Source organism: Melopsittacus undulatus, chromosome 16, assembly GCF_012275295.1.
Source record: "Melopsittacus undulatus isolate bMelUnd1 chromosome 16, bMelUnd1.mat.Z, whole genome shotgun sequence".
Taxonomy (NCBI): Eukaryota; Metazoa; Chordata; class Aves; order Psittaciformes; family Psittaculidae; genus Melopsittacus; species Melopsittacus undulatus.
The window spans coordinates 1,461,257-1,480,137 of NC_047542.1; the positions used below are offsets into that span (position 1 = coordinate 1,461,257).

At 46.5% G+C, this 18,881-nt stretch overlaps 1 protein-coding gene and 2 non-coding genes across 4 annotated transcripts; 2 read left to right on the forward strand and 1 right to left on the reverse strand.

The window, feature by feature from the left end:
* The first annotated feature begins 286 nt into the window (after nucleotides 1-286).
* On the forward strand, nucleotides 287-359 carry TRNAK-UUU (transfer RNA lysine (anticodon UUU)). Its single transcript has one exon. It is a non-coding gene; the product is annotated as a tRNA-Lys (tRNA).
* Nucleotides 360-523: 164 nt separating this feature from the next.
* Nucleotides 524-596, reverse strand: TRNAK-UUU (transfer RNA lysine (anticodon UUU)). Its single transcript has one exon. It is a non-coding gene; the product is annotated as a tRNA-Lys (tRNA).
* A 352-nt stretch (nucleotides 597-948) lies between these two features.
* On the forward strand, nucleotides 949-17,005 carry MDM4 (MDM4 regulator of p53). 2 transcript variants are annotated; one of them, XM_034069730.1, is made up of 11 exons: nucleotides 949-1,080; nucleotides 4,395-4,501; nucleotides 6,937-7,011; nucleotides 8,001-8,134; nucleotides 8,595-8,644; nucleotides 11,307-11,368; nucleotides 12,117-12,213; nucleotides 13,571-13,731; nucleotides 14,211-14,345; nucleotides 14,789-14,869; nucleotides 15,999-17,005. In XM_034069730.1, exons 2-11 carry the CDS (start codon nucleotides 4,427-4,429, stop codon nucleotides 16,551-16,553), a joined length of 1,425 nt encoding a protein of 474 aa, XP_033925621.1. In that variant the 5' UTR covers nucleotides 949-1,080; nucleotides 4,395-4,426; the 3' UTR covers nucleotides 16,554-17,005. The 2 variants fall into 2 exon arrangements, with proteins under 2 accessions (XP_033925621.1, XP_005140915.1); XM_005140858.4 differs by lacking the exon at nucleotides 949-1,080 and adding an exon at nucleotides 2,610-2,790.
* Nucleotides 17,006-18,881: the final 1,876 nt, after the last annotated feature.

Here is an 18,881-nt window from a genome sequence, read left to right on the forward strand (position 1 = left end):
ACAGCCATCTTCACTGCACCTTGCTTTGCTGTGGGGGAAGAGGCAGATGGACCCATGGGTGTCAGTGAGGAACCCCCTCTGCCCATCAGCCCACCCCACACCTCCATCAGGGACCAAGAAGGAAAACAGCCCTTGCTGGGTTATTGGCACCCCGAGCTGTGCCATCACCGTGGTATCGGTGACCTGGATGGAGACTGCCCGAAGGAACGTGAGCTGCAGGAGGCTGCAGGCAGAAGTGAAGGCATGGGCAGCGGGATGTACAGGCAGACGGAAAAGAGCTGTCAGAGCCCGGATAGCTCAGTCGGTAGAGCATCAGACTTTTAATCTGAGGGTCCAGGGTTCAAGTCCCTGTTCGGGCGATTCCTTTTTGTTCAGTTTTATTTTTCCCTTCCCTTTACAACGGTTTTTCCCCTCCTCAAAACCCTTTTCCCCCGTAGCGGGAGCAAACCCCCCCCGGGGGTGCCGGGCAGAGATAAAAATATAAACCCACAATAAAAGACAGGAGGCGAAGGAAAAGTGATATCGCCCGAACAGGGACTTGAACCCTGGACCCTCAGATTAAAAGTCTGATGCTCTACCGACTGAGCTATCCGGGCTCTGGCAGCGCTGCCCATGGCCGCTATTATCACTGCGCGCGGGCGCGGAGGCGGGGCTCGTACCAACCGAAGGAAGCGTGCGGGGAGGCTCGGACCGGACCGGGGGGCTCGGACCGGACCGGGGGGCTCGGACCGGGCCTCGGGGATCGTACGGGGCCGGGGGTGGCTCCGGAGCGGGGTTGGCTCTGGGCGGGGGCACTCGCACCGCTCGGTCCTCCACGGCGGGGATGGCGGGCGCGCTCCCAGCCCGGCCGCTCCATCCTCTCTAGGGGTGACTTCCGTTGCGCTCTATGGCGCGGCGGCGCGGGCCCGGTGCCCCGCGGAAGCGCCGTCGCAGCCATGTTGGCTGTGAGGGGAAGCGGCTCCCGGGGCCGCGCTAAGATGGTGGAGAGGAGCCCCCGGGGGGTGTAGGGGCCCCGTCCCCCCCCTCCCTCCCCTCGGCCCCGGGCTGCGGCCGGCCTGGTGCCCATGGAGCAGCTGTAGGGTGAGGCCGCCTCGGGGGGACGGCGCTGGGGCGCGGGGAGGGCGGTGCGGGATGAGAGGATGCGGGCCCGGAGCTGAGCGCGGCCGGGAGCACCTGGGGAGCGGGGCCGGGATGGGCATTTCCGCGTCAAGATTGGCTTCAAGGGCAAAATCCGCCCCGAAAGATGCCCGGTGCTGAAGGCAGGAGCCAAACCCGCCCTTGCACTGCAGGAGCCGCGGCTCGGCAGCAGCATCCTGCTGCCCGGTTCTGCTGGGGCCACGCTGGGATCGTGCAGCCACTGCCCCTCAAAAACGTGCTCCCGAACTTGGAGTGTTACCCTGAACACTGTATGTTGTCTGTGGAACTTATGTTAATGAAGGCTTACTGTTGTCTGGCAGCTCATGGTTTGCAGTTAGCTGATGCTTACACCAGTTCCAGTAAGGAAAGGAAACAAGACAAGTGGCTTTGCATTACTGCGGGATCCGGTGGAGTGGGACCGGGACCAGGCAGCACTTGCTGGGGGGGGGGGGGGGGGCATCTTGCAGCTCTCAAAGGACGCATTTGGACTTGTTGGGAGCCCAGTGATGGGAGCAGGTGAAACCTGTGGCCCTGGAAGCACTGTGACATCACTGGCGGAGCTCTGGAGGGCGGAAGGTGGGAGTTACAGGGAGGAGAAATGGGGTTTCTCTCGCAGGCCGGGTGAGATGGGTGGGCAGGACTGGCAGGCTGAAGAAGCACAGGGACTCACACACACAGGAACCAACCTCATTAGCTCCGAGTTGCCACGTGAGTTGGTTTGTTAAAGCCTCCCTCCTGCGTGATGCAGTACATGGGACAGCAGCTGTGTCCTCAACAGACATTTTACTTTATGTGAAAGCATGAAAAAGGATGAAGGACAAAACCATCAGACCTTAACCCAGAGTGAGCCATCAGAGGCCACAGATACAAGTAATGTCCAGTTTACACTCCCTGTTTTCACTGTGCATCACAAGCTGCAGTCTAGTGGGGTTTTAGTCTCTGAAGAGAAAGCAGCTCTCCTCACACACCAGGCAGATGACTTGTCCATGTGGCAAGCATGACCATATAAAGTGCTTGGATGGAAGAAACGGTTGGTTCATGACTCCTTGGTGATTCACAGCTTCCTCCGAGTCATTGCTCTGCTCCAGCATCCATTTTCTTATAGATGCAGCTCCATGTGTAGAGGGGAAGAGCAGTAAATGCACCGGAGCTGTGTTCCCTTGGCTGCAAGTGAGTTCGGGTGCTTCCAGGCTGTGAGGGGAGATAATGACAGGAGGCAAGGCACAAATTTGCCTTTCTCTAATAAACGCATTACTGAAGCAGTTAAAGTGATCTTGAGTTGACTCCCTCAGCCAGGGGTGCAGTCCCTTTCCCCAAAGGCGGGGCAGGGAAAGCCACTGCTTTCTCCCATTTGGCTGCTTTTCACACCAGCTCAAGCTCTTATCAGCAGCTGATGTGTTCAGTGACTCCCCCTGGGACTCCAGCAGTTAGAGGCAGGAACAGTCTGAGCCCCGAGGAGCTTCTCCAGCCCTACAGGAGCACAGGGAAGCAGCAAGCCCATCCTCGTGCTCCTGCCAGCAGAGCAGCTCAAAGTTGGTGAGCTGGTCTCTGCCTGGTACAAAGTACAGCTCAGCTTGCACAGCACAGAGGGTCCTGTGGGCAGCTCGTGGTGCTGTGTGCTTGGCGTTATCAAGTAGAAACCTTGCTTAAAAGGTAAGGCACTGATAGCATGGAAGTAATTTTAGCTGCTATGTCACTTGGTTTGGGTTATTACCTAGATCAATGTCATTTTCCAGACTTTAACGTGCTTTGATTAAGCTTTCCTAAATGTTTAGATCTGCTTGATGTTTGGGAGTGATTTTATTCCTGATTCTTCCTTACTTCAGAGAAATGCTGTAACAACTATCAGCAGCTTCTAAGAAACTCATTGCAACTCAGTTTTAATAGCTGGGGTAGGCGAGCGATGGGGTTGGGTGGTTACCAGTGCTCAGTAACTTGAACTGGTGCCAGAGCTCAGGTCTGTGTCATTGCGACTCCCTCCACTGCCTGTTCAGCCTGTTTAGTCTACATGGAGATATTTGGTTACATTCCTCAGACAGAAGTCTGGTTATTTTGCAAGCATTCACTTTTTAATGTAGCTGCTCATGCTGGCTCCGTTCGTTGTAGCTAATGTAAGAACAGACTCATTTACTGGAGCTGGGAAAGAATGTAGATACTGCTTTGAAAGCTTTTGCCTTCAGATTTGAGCTCCTGCAGGGATTGAAAGCTGGCACTGCCACCGGGTTCCACATGGAAAAGCTTTCCGAAAGTTGTATCTGCATAAGCAAATTCAGGAGCCACTCTTTTCAGTTCCTCACATGCTTCAGCCTTAAGCTTACCAAAGGGTTTCTTGATGCCATCCTGCAGAAGAGCAACCAGATTCACACCGAAATGGAGGTTTGCTTGTAACCGAGTTACTTTTTGCAGTGGCTGCTTAACTGACACCATCCTTTAAGCATAAAGAAGTTTTCAAAGGTGTTGTGTGGGGTGGAGCAAACTGGATTGTGCTATGAACATGAGTCATTACTGATCATTCTGCATATGAAGCTGTGCTCCCTGGGTGGTGCTGAAACTGATAGGGCTTGACAAATTCAAATAGCTGCAGGACTTCCCCTTTTGTTCCTTTCCAGGAAATGATCCTTTCACCTGCTCAAAGTGTTAGTTTAGAGCCTGCATCTGGGCATGTGGGATGGAGGCTGCAGCTGCAGCAGCTTTTGGCAGGTTTTCAGCCCTTGGCAAAGGCGGGTGGGGAATGTGTTGATTGTTGCAGTCTGCACTGACCACTCCTTTGGGCAATCAGGGGCTTGCTGTCTGGTGATTTGAAATCTGAAGGTTTCCCTTGTGGCTGATTGTGACTCAGCTTCTATTCCCCCACCTCTTGACTGTAGGATTTAACCACATGAAGAGTTTGCCAAGAGCCTGATGGAGACTGGCAGTTCGGTTCAGCTGGCAGGCCCTCATGTTCCTCACTGTGTGCTGCTGCTCCTTGAGATGGGCAGAGCCAAACCATCCTCAGTGCCACAGGAAATGGGTCACCGTTATTTCCTCATTGCTATTTGTCCAGCACTGGGCAGCTGGATGCAGCTTGGCTAAGGCAAAGCAGATCCAGTTTCAACAGAGCACCTTAGGGACATAGAAACATTAGCATTATACATCAGCCATTTAAGAGATGCATGCAGGGCTAATTTTAAACTCTCATTTCCTGAAGCTTCTAAGAAGTGGAAGTGGTTGAACTCAAGAGCAGGTTGCTGGTACATGAACATTCCTCTCATTTATAGGTTTCTGCTCTAAATAGCTCATCACTGCCACAATGACATCTCCAAGCTCTGCCCAGCATCCAGCAGCTGAGAATGCCTGCAGAATAGCACTTGGACAAGCTAACCAGGTAATTGCCTCTCCCACTTACTCTCAGTGCTTTCTCCTCACTAAAGCAGCAATTTCTTCCATCAAATTCAGCCTCCTTGGGTACATTTAAGTTAGAAGAACTTAGCCTAATGGAGTAGGGCTTTTATTCTGAGGAGCTGTGTTACTCTCACTATCAGACCAATGATTTACGAACATTAAAGGGGAAGAAGGGGAAAACTGCACTTCAGATTGGCCAGAGGAGAAATTGTATAATGCATATTTTGTGCTGGACTTTTACTTAAAGTATTCTACATGCAGCATCCCCCTTAATGCTGGGCTCTTTGTGACAATTGTAGTGGGGCTTTGTAACCTCACATGCTGACCTTTGTCTAGTCAGTAATGCCTGCTTTGTAGTACTCCTCTTATTGAGTGTTCCTAGAATTTCCCTAGAACAAAAGGTAGTTGTATCTGTGAACCAAGGTCACCATGATAGGTGTGTCTCAATACCATGTTGACAGCCAGTCAGAGAAGAGAAACATGCAAATAACAGGAAAAATCTTATCTAAAATGCTTCTCCAGGACAGGCATCCAACCTTCCAGAGCCAATTCATTGTACAAACCATCCCCACAACATGAAGGGATGTGGCAGGAGCGGAAATAAGCTGATGGGAAGTAGAGAGCCTCCCATTTCAAGCTTAATTTAGAAGCTTTGAAACGTAGCCAAGTCAGATATGCTTATTTAGCCAATTCACTCTGCATGCAAAAAGTAAATAGGCTCTGATATTAGTAGCAAAATATTGATTGCCACCACTCAGTGTCCCAGGCAGTGTGGATTAAACACTTCCATTTTGGCTTCACTGTGGTAGCTAAGGGCTCATTTTAAAATGAGCAAGCTAACTAGGTTGCTTCTTTAATCAGAAAGAGATGTACAAGAAGTTACTTCAAATCCATTTGAGAGTGGTCATTAGAGAAATGAATGAGTACAAACACATAATTTCCTCTTATTAAAGTCATGTGCTGAAACAAGCACTTGAGCTGTGTTGAGCTTTTTCCTAGGGAAAAGCTGTTCTTGAGAAAGAGACTTGGGGCTGGACATGAGCTGTTCTGTTTGAGTTTGAAAATGCATTTAGTAAATACAATAAGGAGAAAACAGGCAAAGCAGACAAATTCACATTTCAGAAAACAGGAATATTTTGACAAACACCATCTGAGAGCCAAGTGATAAACTACATTGACACCAAGTAGCTAAACCCCACTCTCCTTACCTTGTGCAGGAGTGTGGTGCTGCAGCTCAGCCTGCTTCTGGAGGAGACAGAGGACTGCAGGCAGGCTCTGCTCCTGGGGAAAGGAAGTGGGGTTTACCATTGCATTTATATAGGCAGAAAAAGAGGAGTGGGTGTGAGACAGAAGTGAACTGACCTAACACTGATGGGTGAGGGCTTCACAGCTGGTATAGATGACATGCCTTGAGAGGATAAACCTGCCCAAAGTGCAGCGTAAACAGCAGTGAACATGGTGTGCTGAGGATTGGGCTTTCTGCCCTGAGACAGATTGAAATGTCTTCCACTAGCATCTGATAAACAAGGAGAACAAAAGAGGTTCAGCGTGGGAAGCATCCCTTAGTGTATAACATTGTACACAACTGTGTAGCATTCAGAGAACAGTGGGCGCACAAGGCACAGGATCATGTGGTGGCACTCTCCTAGGAATTGTTTGAATTCTTGGGGAATAAGTGAAGTAGCAGGATGGGGGGGAGTGAGAAGCTATTTAAAACTTGGTGCTGTTTTATATAGCATCATCTGCTACTCGGAGCTGCTTGGGGGTGTGGGTGAAAGCTAAAGGGCTTGTGGAACAGTTGCATCGTCCCAGGGTGCTTTCTGTTTTATGGAATGATTCTGCTTTATGACTGAGCTGCACAGAAAATGCAGGTCCTCATTCTTGGTGTTCATTAACCACACCTTCTGTTTGATTTGCTCTTATGTGCCTGTTCATGAGCCTAATAAATACATAGGTCTGTACAGAGCAGATCTCACTTATTCACTGCATTAACAGGAAATTCAGGCACCCTGTTCTTGAAGTGGCAATGTGAATGCACCATCATTGCTTCTGAGTAGATGACTCACTACATTTGGTTAGTCACTGATCAGGACTCCATACATACCAAGGATCTGAATTTCCAGTCTTCCCTCCCAGATGAATGACATCAAAGTTAATAGGACAATGTGAGTGATTAAAGCCTTTAGGGCTGGCTGTCTGTGCAGATTCCATGTGTAAAGGAATCCCAGCCTTCAGCAGGTTAGCCTGAGGCAAGCAGTGCTTCCCACAACCTCCACCTCATCCCTGGCTTGTCAGCTCTGTGCTTGCTGTGTCTTGGTCACTTGAGTTTGCTGGCTGTGACACCAGGCACACGTGTCAGGGGGCTTCCTCTCACTACTTTGGGTCATTCAAGCCAAATTCTGTGGTTTATTCTTTCAGGTGCGGCCCAAACTGCCACTTCTGAAGATTCTGCAGGCTGCAGGCGCCCAGGGCGAAACCTTCACCCTGAAGGAGGTGGGCTCAGCTTTGGGGCACTTTAAGTGTGCCCTTCCCTGGTTGTTTGGCAGATGGCTCTTTGTGGGGAAGGGGTGGGACTGGCTGCTTTCAGTACTCTGAAGCCCTGTCTGCAAAACAGGGAAACCCATAGTGCTGATCATAAATGGCTTTTAGAGCCCCTGGAGGAACTGGAATAGAAGAAAATGATTTATCGTGGAAATCTGTCTTTAGAGAAAGCAAGGATTGGATAGCCACATCCCTGAGGGAGCACAGGAGATGCTGTTCGATTGTCTTGCTCTCTGCTCAGTGCATGAAAGCCTCAAGAACTGGATTCCTGTTGACATTTTTCTTCCAACTTTCCTTTGAAATGGCCTGTGAGCTAAACCTCAGAGAATTCATTTCTTTTCAGCTTAAAATGCAACATGTGTACAAGATTAAAACCGTGACACTGTAATTTACAAGAGTATTCTGTCTGCAAAGAATTAAATGCACAGGGTTTTCATTATGAATGTGTCAGATATTCCTGCAGAGCCCCCTGGCTTAGTTTAAATACTTAAAGGCATTGAAATAACTTATTTAGCTCCTAAGAACTTTGCAAAACCAAATTGAATGGTTTAAATGGGGAGAGTTGAGTATTAAATGCAGGTTACTTGTATAGATTCATGTTTTAACTTGGTTAAGTCTGATCTGTTGTAGCTGGCAGTGTCCCCTGGCTCTCAGAGGATGTTTCCTCTCATCCTTCTTTGTGATATCAACACACTAATTTTTTTCTTCTTGTCAAGTGTTAATAGTTACAAACCTTATAGCAATATGGTAAAGCATAACTTCCCCTTGGGGTTGGTTGACACCAACAACTTGCAGATGTGCATAAAAAGCAGGTACAATTTTACTCACACTCTCTATAGGGTAGAAGGATACAAGTATCAGAAACTAAAGCAAATTTACAGGGTCTTCTGTGTTTTGGTTTCAGCTGCAGATAGGGCTAATGGTATGTTATGTGCTCACAGGTTATGCATTACTTAGGACAGTATATCATGGTGAGGCAGCTATATGACAAAAGGCAGCAACACATGGTCTATTGTGGAGGAGATCAGCTGGGAGAACTGCTGGGACTGGAGAGCTTCTCTGTGAAAGATCCAAGGTAGGAAGAAGTCACCTTTGTAATGTTGTATTACAGAGGTTGCGGTGACAGGAAACTCTTGGTGTCACTGTTGCTGTTCAGCCTTGGATAAACCTTGTGAATACCAAGTGTCCTGCTCAGTGGCTTATTGATAATGCTCTTGACAAGTTTTGAGTTGAGCTCCTTTGTTATCAAGAGCCTGTTCTGAATGGTGCAGTGAGCTGCTGAAGGTGACGTCTTTTCCCCCTTTTATTTCTGCATCTTCTCAGGCCCTTGATCTCACACATGAGTAAAAGTCCGTTTCCTTGAGTTAAGTTCTGAGCTAAACTTCTCTGTAGCAAGCTTTTAGGAGTGGCAGAAAAATCCCCTCTGCAGTTTCCAGTGTGTCTGGAAAATAAGAAGAGAGTTTCAGTCCCTGGTTGAAAAGTGGAATGCTGTTTGGGATTGTGGATGTACTCAACTGGCACCTTCTTTCCCCCAGCCCAGTCTATGAGATGCTGAAACGGAACCTGACTTCTGCTGCAGTGGCAGGTAGGTTTGTCACAGTATGGGCAAGTATATTCAATGTAGTGTTGATGTAACTTGGGTAAGTAATGATATTCAGAAAGAGAAATGTTTCTGAAGTTGAAACAAACTGCTGCTGAAGGCTTTGAGTAGACAATCTTGTTGAGTCTGTCTTTTCTGTGTGCACCATCAGTAGCTGTGATACGACATCAGTTAACTGTCTGAGTAATGTGGCTGCCTGTGACTTCTTTCTCTCACCTCATTTCATAGTTGAATAGTCTTGAGACAATATCAGAGTGCTGGAAACCCAGCCTGATTCTTCAAGCCAAAGAGGGCTGGACTTTAGTCAAACAGTTGAGCCTTTAAAGGTGACTTTTATTTTCCCAGCTTATAAGAGAAACTGAATCTATCTACACCAAAAGCCCTTTAGTCATAAATTAAGATTTATTCTTAACTTAATCTCAGCTGATGACTTCCTTGCAGCCAGAGCCCATTGTATGGGTGGTAATCTTCACTGGCTAAAAAGACTTCTGATGAAACTACAAGTATGCAGATCATGAGGGAGTTGTAGAGTTTTGTGCCCTACTTCCTGAGGTCTCTCAGCAGATAGTATGGACTTGGTACTTCATAAGGGCTTAGTCTGTACTTGCACATGTATACAAAAGCTTGTGCAAATTTGGAGACTGAGAAAACACCCTGAAGTGCTCAGTCCTCTGCTTTGAGCCACGCATTGGTACCTCTGAGGTCCCTCTCTCTGCTTATGTAGGTGGATCTTCCTAAATGGACTCTGTCTAAACATGTTACCTGCAGGATAACTGTGTGAGTGCTGTTTCCTTCACTGGTGATGCCCTGGCCTCTTCCCTATAGGCAGTGTATGCGGATCCCAGTGAAACCCTCTCCTCTGCTGCCCTGTCCCCTTCTACTTGGTGTGTGCCTGTGGCTGGCTGCGTGTGGCTGCGTGTGCGAGTGTGCTCCAGTCCTGGTGTAACTACCTTGAAACCTGCCAAAGGAAGCACTGTTCCTTCAGGGGAAATGGTCGCTGAGTTATACCACTGTGTCTGCTTGTGTGTGTGTATGTGTGTGGGTGACTGAAACGAAACACTCTTGGCAGACCTCTTGACAAATACGTAGGTAAGATGACTCTAGGTATTGTTTTACCTTTGTTGCAGCATAGGAATAACTGGCAGTGCCATAGAGCTTGAAGAGGTCTTCATGTTCCATAATATCTGCTTGTATTCATTAGTCAAATTAGAGCTTATGAGCACAGCATTTTGCAGGTTATTTCACCCCCTTTTTTTAAGTACACTTGTAGAAAGCAAGGGACTGCAGAACATCTTGATAAAGAGGAAGCTCTGACGGAATGCTCTCTATCAGATGGTGCCCTTACTTGGCAAGCTTCTACTTAAGTGACTCACCTGAGGTACACTCAGGAATATCTCACTTTAAGGACATTTTGTATAGTATGTGTTGGCTTGAAGAAAGGAAGCCTTCCAGTAAGTGGTGTGTCTTTCCACACAGTATTTAAGTCTAGTTTGTATTATTGCATTATAGTTTGTCATGTTAGAAGGGTCAGTCTTCACCTCTTCTAACGCCCCTGCAGAGCCAAACCATTTATGGATGAGCCAGTTGGCTTCTGGTTTCCTTCAGGTATTAAATAATCAGTGACTGCAGCAGCTGTAGGGTGATGGAAGGGAAGACAGGGAAGCTGAACTAATGCATGGAGAGCAGAGCATGTGAGATAGAGCCATGTCATGTGGTTCTGTGTTCTGTTCTATTTTATGGATACTTTGAGGTCCACTTTTCTTCCTATAGCAGCAGGTTTCAGTATCAGTGCTATGATTCATGACTGAACAAGACTGTTCCTGCCAGCCTGGTATTCAGCAGGCAATTGCCCTGCTGGATTAAAAGGGGATCAAGCAGGAGCCATGCTTCAATGGTTTTTTTCTCTTTAAAGGGTAGACTTCAGAAGTGCAGCTCTCCTATTGTGGAGGAAGATTTCTGGTAGTGTGATTGTTCTTGCTGTTGAGGCTGGCCTTTTAATTAACTCTTGGGGCCAGCATAATCATTTGGATTAACTTGTGCTCTGGATGTGTATACAGTTACCCAAGGAAGAGCTGGCTGTGCACGGAATTTTCCCTCCTGTAGTCTAGGAATTGTTCTTCATGCCCAGACTTTTAAGAAAGGTGTTTTTCAGTCTCAGCCTAAGGTGCAGGAGGTGGTGTCCTCAGGTATTTATAAAGATCTTCCTCTTCTCTGTTCACCACCTTCAGCATGGATCTGATCCAGCCTTCGCAAGAGGTCTCCGCACTCTGCTGTTACTCTGGGTTTCTGCTTCCATGCAGATCTTTTGCAGAAAGGGCTTAGAGCTTGTGATGGCAGAAGAGCTGGTAGGAAAAGGAGCAGTTTTTCACCTTGGGAAGAAGGAGGTTCTGCGAGTTTTCATCAAGCTTCATCTCCAAGGAGGCACAGACTCTGGATTCCATAGGCTAATGCCTCTGTGTGTACCTAGTGAAACTGGAGTAATGCCTCTCTAGGAGATGGCCGGCTCTCTTAAGGAAGAAAGAGCTCTCTGAAAGGGTTCCTTTGAGGTCTGCCAAGCCTGGTTCGTTGGGTGCTTGCTGAAGACCCTGTGTTGTGAGAATGGTTATTACCAGGGAAGGTTTTTTCTTTTGTTTTACCTGCCATCTAGATGCTGCACAGAGTCTCGCAAAGGAACAGAGCGTCGATAAGCCAAGCCAAGACCAGCTGAAGGTAAACCCACTGCCTGGTGGTTTCTTTTGTTGTACAGAGTGCCCCTTCTCTGTACCTGTGCATGGTGGACTGCCAGAACTTTGTGCTGCTTGGCTGCCAGGTCCTCACCTTCCTGAAAAGTTCTTGAGTCCACAGAGCAGGGACAGAGTGACCCTTCTCTGTTCTCTTCATAACAGAGTACCAGTCTCTGAGCGCGTTTCTCGGGGTGTAGCACTTCCAGTCCTCAGTTCCTCCAGCGTGCTCTGTATTTTCATGTCTTTCCCTCACTCTCTCCCACCCCTTCTCTGAGTAGGAATTGCCAAATAATTAAGCTTTCTAAAACGTGTGACCAAGTTTTGTGTTTAGGAGGATTGTTTTCAGAAGCTTTCAGGCAGAATCTGAAACCTAGGAAAAATCTTTGCACATTCAATATATCCGGGTATACTGTGGGATTCATTGGGTCTGATCTGGGAGGTGTCTGTTCACACTGGGGGCCAGAGAATCAGAAAAGATCATGGTGTCACTACATTAAGATGGCAACTTTTGAACTTTTGCCACTCTTAAGGTTTTTCCTAGGTTGCAAGTGTACTGTTTGTGCTGATACAGATACATTTGCCTTCTTAAAGGGTTAATAGTGTGTAGTTGTTGTTCAGAAACCTTTCTTAACTTTGTCTTGTACTGCAGCTGGTGACTGGAATGGAAGTGCTACATCCCCTTGTCCCTATAAGCTCTGCTGGACTAACACCTCTTTTTTCCTTCCTTCATGCAGTTTAGCCAGCAAGAAGGTTCTGACCCTGGCATCATGGAAGGTGAAAGCAATCCTGCTGCTTTGTCTACCTCAGAGCAAAAATGTGAGCATTACGAAGGTGAGTGCCAGCTCTTCTGCAGTAACACAGTGTGTGCAGGCTCTCGTGCTGCTTCTCCAATGGGACACATTGAGCTCTGCATCAGCAAAATGCTGGAAGAGGGTGTTGGGAGACTAATGAAAACCTGTTGTGGAATATAATCTTTAAAAATCAGAGGTTTATGCTAAAGATTGAGAGAATTGCAAACGCTCGCCAGAGGGCTTTCATGATAGATGTGTATTGTAGCTTGGCTATTTGGTCTCATAAATAAACAAACACTTTGAATAAAATGGCAGGTTAAAGCCCAAAACCACATCTGTCACTAAACAGTGCCATGAAAAATCTCACAGACCTTGCTGAAGGGTGTTGTAAATGTTGGAATTATACTTGCATCCATTTATCTTCCCAAGGGACTCTCTGCTCTGATTACACAGAACACAGCCTGAGCAGGCTGCAGTCATTACCTGCAAACCAGTCAGGGAACTGAATAACAACGGAATGTTTTTTCTCCCCAGCTTAAGTGTAATACAGCTCCTTCATATTTAGACATTTCCTTTGTTTTAATGTCTGGGGATTTCTTGCTGGTTCACTCATATGAATTGCTGGATGTTATGGAAGCAATTTTCCTGTTGTTCTACTTTTCTGTTCTCATGTCCTCATATCAAGGAACCTAATTTGTAAAACCAAATCTTCTTTGCAAGAGTGGGTATTTCCAGATCAAATGAGAGTGGTAGATATTTTCCTGGCTGCAAGCACAAAAGAGGTAGGAACAGTCCTTGTCTGTGCCTTTGAAACTCTTGGCACTGGACAGAGGTAGATTCAAGGTTATCTGGAAATTCAGACTCGTGAGTTTAGGATCGTAGACTAAACTACATGGGCTAAAAAGGAGGCTGAAGCATGGGGTTATGGAGGATGGATTCTTGCCTTCCTGCTTCATTTGGGGCAAGTTTGAGAATTGAGGAGCTCCCATCATTGGGAATTTGAACTAAATTCAGAACAGTTCTGTCTGCATCTTAAGTCACTCAAGGCTCAGTTTTGACTTGGTTACAGCTCTGAAAGAAGTGGTTGTGGTTCTGTGTTGAGTCTTAAGGTAAAGCTGAAGAGGACCTGTACTGTTCTAGAGACACTGGGAGCACTGGGATGGATCCGTGCCTCTGACAGGCACTGGCTGTGCAGTGACTGTTGGAGATGCATGAGTACAGGTGTGTTGCAGATGTAACGTCCCAGTATGCTCATGCAAATCCCAGAGCTTGTAGAGCAACTTGTTGTAACAAGGAGCAAGAAAGATTGCTAAAATGAGATGGGGCCCAATTTTGCTCTGTTGGTCTCTTAAATAATGTAGGTGTGGCATGACTTAGATTCTACTTGGCTCTTACAGACAAAGACTTAATAGAAAACCTCTCTAAAAGCAAGAAGCCTAAACTGGACCTAGTGTTTGAGGAATGGGATGTAGCTGGTCTTCCATGGTGGTTTTTAGGCAACCTCAGAAGCAATTACAAGTCCAGAAGTAATGGATCAACAGATATTCAGACTAACCAGGTGTGTAGCCATTTTAAATAGGTGTGCTGTGTTTTCTTCCTCTCCTCTTTTGGGTTCCAAGTAAATAAATGATTCTTGTTCTTTCTTTCCCCTTCCCACTGTAGGATTTTCAGCCTCTCCCTTGTGTGTTCCTGTCCCAGCCTTTCATATCAGGTGGATGGTTACCTTAGTGCTCTGAAATAAACTAGGTGCTCCTGGGAGGCTGTGTTCAGCCCTTGGAGGTCCTTCTGCATTCCAGAGTACTGGTTGTATGTCAGGAGTTGCCCGTCTTCTGGGTTGAAAGTTGTGTGCAGATGATTGTAGTGTGGTGGCCAGCAGCTTATGGCTAGCAGGGGGAATCCTCTCCTTCCCAGGGGTGACTGGAGAAGCTGTCCAGGGCTGAGCAGGCTCTTAGTGAGGAGAAGGGGAGAGGTGTGATAGCTGTGGTGCTGGTACTGCTGCTGAGCTCAGAGTGGTCTCCCCTGTTTCTTTTCCAACAGGACATAGACACTGCCATTGTTTCGGATACTACTGATGACTTGTGGTTCCTCAATGAATGCCCATCAGATCAGAGCAGTGCTGCAGTCAAGGTGGAAGAAGCTGACTGCGAGGAAGTGAAAGAAGGTGACCAAAAGGTACCTCTTCAAAGAGCCACAGTGCATGGGTTTACAGCCTGGCCTTGTTTAGTTGATCTCATGGTGCTGTGCCTGTTTTGGAGGATGTAGATCTATAACAATCTGGAGCTGAAAGGGTGAGATTGGTTATAGGTGTTAAAAGGATTGAGTTTCTTCCATGGAAATTAGTAGAACCACTCAGGTGTGTATGTATGTGCATTTGTATGGTTCTTGTGTGCATCAGGGAGACGTTTGAGTTGACCACAGGTAAGCATGGCTGTAACTCAGCCTAGCAAGACTTAGTAACATTTTGGAATAGATTCAGTATATAAAATGGCTTTTGATTCACTTACAGAAATTCTTAATTATCGCAGTGATGATGTATTCCTTTTAGTTTTGGTGTACAGTGCCACCATAAATAGAGATGATTCCACCTCTTTAACAATGCTTTCCACTCTTTCCAGGTGACTGAAGAGATCTGTTTGCATGACTTTGAAGATTCTCAGTACTTAAGTGATGACACAGATACAGAAGCTGCTTCTGAGGTAGGCATCCTTTAGGTCAACATTCCTTGCTTGGAGTGGGCTGCATCCTTGTTGTAGTGGTAAAAACCTCATCCTACAGCTGCTACTGGTTGTGGTAGGAGAAGCTGATTCTGGTATCAGTTTCAAAGGCCAAACCCCCTCCCCCCAAAAAAAAGAAAAATCAAGCCAAAACCCAGCTTTTTTTTATAAGCTCCATTGAGGAATGTAGAGAAGTTGGCTTGACCTTTGGGATTAGAGAATCCACTTCTCATCTCACCCCATTTTGCTGAGATATTTTGGCCACTGTTAGGAGGAGAACCTGTAATGGTCTTTGCCCTTGCAGTGCCTCTCTAAGGACAGACCACAGTTCTTTTCCCCATTTAAATGAATAAGGTGGAAAGAGAGAAATAAGCAGTAATTACTGGATTGTCACCTCTTTCTACTACCCCGTTCCTCACTTGAATTCCTTCATACTGAGGGACATAAAATGCGTATTCCTCCATATGTCCTGTTTTAATCCAAGTCTTTTCTTCCTGCCTTTTGAGGTTTTGTTGTAAGTCAGCAGTGGTATTTCATAATGCTCTTTGCTGCTGATGGCACCCTCAGTTTTAAGCTTAATTTTCTAGTCTGTGCACCCTTGACAAATTAAGATGTCCCTGGCATTGGACAGCTGAATCACAGCTCTGAACTTGGGCAGCTCTTGCCTTGGCTATGTGGGGTAGTAGAGTAAGCTGCTATTAGTTGTACAGATTGAGCAGATGCTAAGTGATTAGTGAGTCTGGGAAATGTATTCCTGACTGATTCCAGGAGCTCTACCCTTGAATTTAGAGTGAGATACTGAAAATTCAATAAACTGCACAGCTTGAGAACATTGTATTCTTCCAAAGTGCTGAAGGCTGGAGGGAGGAAGGGCACATTTTAATGCTTAAGAGATCTGCATCTGTAAAATGCACAGGGGTGGCCAGATTCTCTTCAAGCTTTTGAGCTGGTGATAATCAAACCAGCAACCACACGATCACCAGCTTATGCTTGGTATTAAATGTCCTTTTTTGGTGAAGCTTCTTAGCTGCTTTTCCTATGTAGAGGAAATGAGTTGTATGCAGGAATACTCTAACTTCTGCTGTTTTTGTCTGCCTCACTCATTCCTCAGGACTGTTGGCAATGCACCAAATGCAAGAAGTTTAACTCTCCAGGCAAACGGTACTGTTACCGCTGCTGGGCCTTGCGGAAAGACTGGTACTCAGATTGTCCCAAACTGGTTCATTCTCTTTCCCTGTCCAGCATTGATGCTATCCCAAACAAACAGGATGATGAAGGGATCGATGTCCCGGACTGCCGAAGGACTATTTCAGCTCCAGTTGGCCAACCCAAAGAGCTGTACATGGTAGAAACCAAATCATGTATAGGTCCTCGCAGCTCTATTGAGTCTTTGGATTTGTCACAGGAATGTGAAAGCCAGGAGTCTTTGTTGCATTTCACTGAGCATAAAAAGGAGGAGGAAATCCAGTCTTTAGAGAGTATAAAAAAATTGCTGAACCCTTGCTTCCTGTGCCATCACAGACCACGGGATGGGAATATTGTCCATGGAAGGACTGCTCATCTTGTGGCCTGTTTCAGGTGTGCAAAGATGCTGAAGAAAAAGAGATCACCTTGCCCAGTGTGCAGGAAAGACATTGAGATGGTGATCAGGATCTTTATGGGGTAGTTGTGCCAGTTCAGGCTTCTCCCCCAAAAGATTCCACACAGGTTTCCTTGCACTCACACCAACCCTAACCTCAGAGCTTGGACAGGGAATACCAAAGAGAAGTAAGATTCAAATCTGACCAAGAGCATGGAGAAATCCTTTACATTCAGTAAAGCAGCATCCACACTTCAAATGTCCATTAAAATTAAAGCCCATGGGGAGCAGGGAGTGACTGTCACATTGGTATCTCAACACCCCAGCTCTGAAGTTGTCTAAATGTTGTGGTTTCAGCTCAGTGCTGTCACTGGGATGCTCTGTTCTGAAAACTGGCTCTTGAAGAAAGCAAGTTTTGGAAAGAGTTAAAACTTTGGCTGTTAGAGTGGTGTTCTTCAGTGAGTCAAACCCTGTGCAATGCCTTTGAAGGGAGGAGCCTGCAGCTGAGATACGTATATATAGATATATGCAGGAGTGGGAAAGAGGGTGGGAGGGTGGGAAAGAGGGTCCAAGCATCAGTTCTCCTCAGGGCAGTGAGAAGTAAACAACCTGGCTTCTGATTCTTTTGTGTGGTATAACGTAGGTTTGTTAGACAAGGTGAAGGTCCTTCTGCTACCAGTCTTGAAATAAGCCCTCCCAGATTTTTAATCCACAGCTATCTCAGGTCCCAGATCAGATGGCAGAAGCATCTGTTACATTTTGCTTTGATACTGGATCTTTTCATTGCTATAGATTCTTCTTTTTGCCATTTAAATCCAGGTCTATGTCACCTAGCATAGCTTTGCTGATGCCTGTCCAGCATTAGCTCAGAATCCGGTCTGCCAGCTGGATTAACTGAGAGCTCTGTGCGTGTTTGGGGATGTTCTCATAGCTCTGTGCTAACAGCACTGTCACAGCTCCTGTCTGCCTCATCTTGTCAGATAAAAGATGCTCAATTCAGAGTATGATGTGGTTTTAAAGACAGGATATGAGCTTTTGAGGAAAAGTGATTTCTATAAAGCACTGACTGCATCTGGTTAGTTTGTGGGCTATGCTTGGTGTCAGTCTGAGATCATATTCTAGAGTGTGTGCTCAAACCTTTCTGTTCTGCAGGGCTTTGGAGGGCCTATGTCATGCAGCAGTAGCAATAGTGCCTTCACCATTCAGGTACACAGGTGTTTGCATTCAGTGCAGTGCATAGAGTAAACCATGTTTCATCATCTCTAGAATTCCCTCTCTAGTCTAAGAAACACACTTGAAGACAGAAAAAGAGAAGGTGATGCTCATACCTTGGTGCTTCTCCAGGCTGTTCCCCTTGTCTCCACACTCCATGCATGGGTCCAGCCCCGCAGGTTAGGGGTGCAGTGGGACACCCGGATCCTGCCCAGCAGAAGGTCCTGATGGCAAAGTTGTTTCTCTGCAAAGATACCAGAGTAGGTGCTATATACAATTACTGCCTATCACTGCCAAAAGTCAGATCTACTTCATGTTTTCATAGTGTTGTGATTTCTCTGTTGGCTGTTACTTACAGTTGTGTTTTAACTGTTGGAGGATAACTGGTGTTTAGGTGTACTATCTGTAAGTCCATGGGAATTGATCCACATGGAAAAGCTGATTTATTGCTCCCTTAACTAAAGGGCTCTTCAATTGCTGGTGATGCACTTTAGTCATGCTGAGATCAGCAGCGTGGAATCACTGAAGGGAGTTCCTGCTGGGTAATTCCTGTCCTTGGGAGGCTCTCGGGCTCCGCAGGGCACAGGGTGGCACTTTGTGGCACTTCTGAATGCTGTGAATTCCCCCTCGCCCCGATGGCTTCTAAGAACTAAATGTTGTGCTAAAAGCAGGTTTAGGGGCTGCACTGAAAAGCAGGTGATTTGTGGTGACCAAAATCCAAAAGTCCAGAGTGTTTAAGTTCTGATAATGGGATGGAATGTCTCTACCAAGCCCCTTCTGAGGGCTGTGTGCACTTCCCATTATCAAGTTGTTTTCAGGATAAGGAGCAGATTGTAAGATAAGTTTGAGTGTAACAGTCTCTGCGACTTCTTGTTAGTAGAACCACGGTGTTTACAACCTGCATTTGTCAAGTTCTTAATTCTTTTTAACTAAAACAGTAGTGGACCTAAGATGAAGTTAATGTTGATTTTCCTTCCTATAGAAGAATAAGCTATTGCAGTGCAAGCACACCATGTGTAGCTGTAACTGCCAGTTTGTGGCTTTGGCTTGGAGACTGAGGAGAGGTTTAGTGCAGGGAAAGGAGAGAAGAATGTTCTATTGCTTTAACTTAAGTCTAAATAAGTAGCAATGTACCCAGAGCTGCTCTTCTGGCACTAGTTAGGAAGGGCAGACTTGAGGTGTGGGTGAAGTAGCTCAAAGCAT

Coding starts and splice junctions, on each gene's coding strand:
- MDM4 (XM_034069730.1), top strand. CDS start 4,427: ATGACATCTCCAAGCTCTGCCCAGCATCCAGCAGCTGAGAATGCCTGC. Junction 7,012..8,000: donor AAACCTTCACCCTGAAGGAG/GTGGGCTCAGCT, acceptor ATGTGCTCACAG/GTTATGCATTACTTAGGACA. Junction 14,870..15,998: donor ATACAGAAGCTGCTTCTGAG/GTAGGCATCCTT, acceptor CTCATTCCTCAG/GACTGTTGGCAATGCACCAA.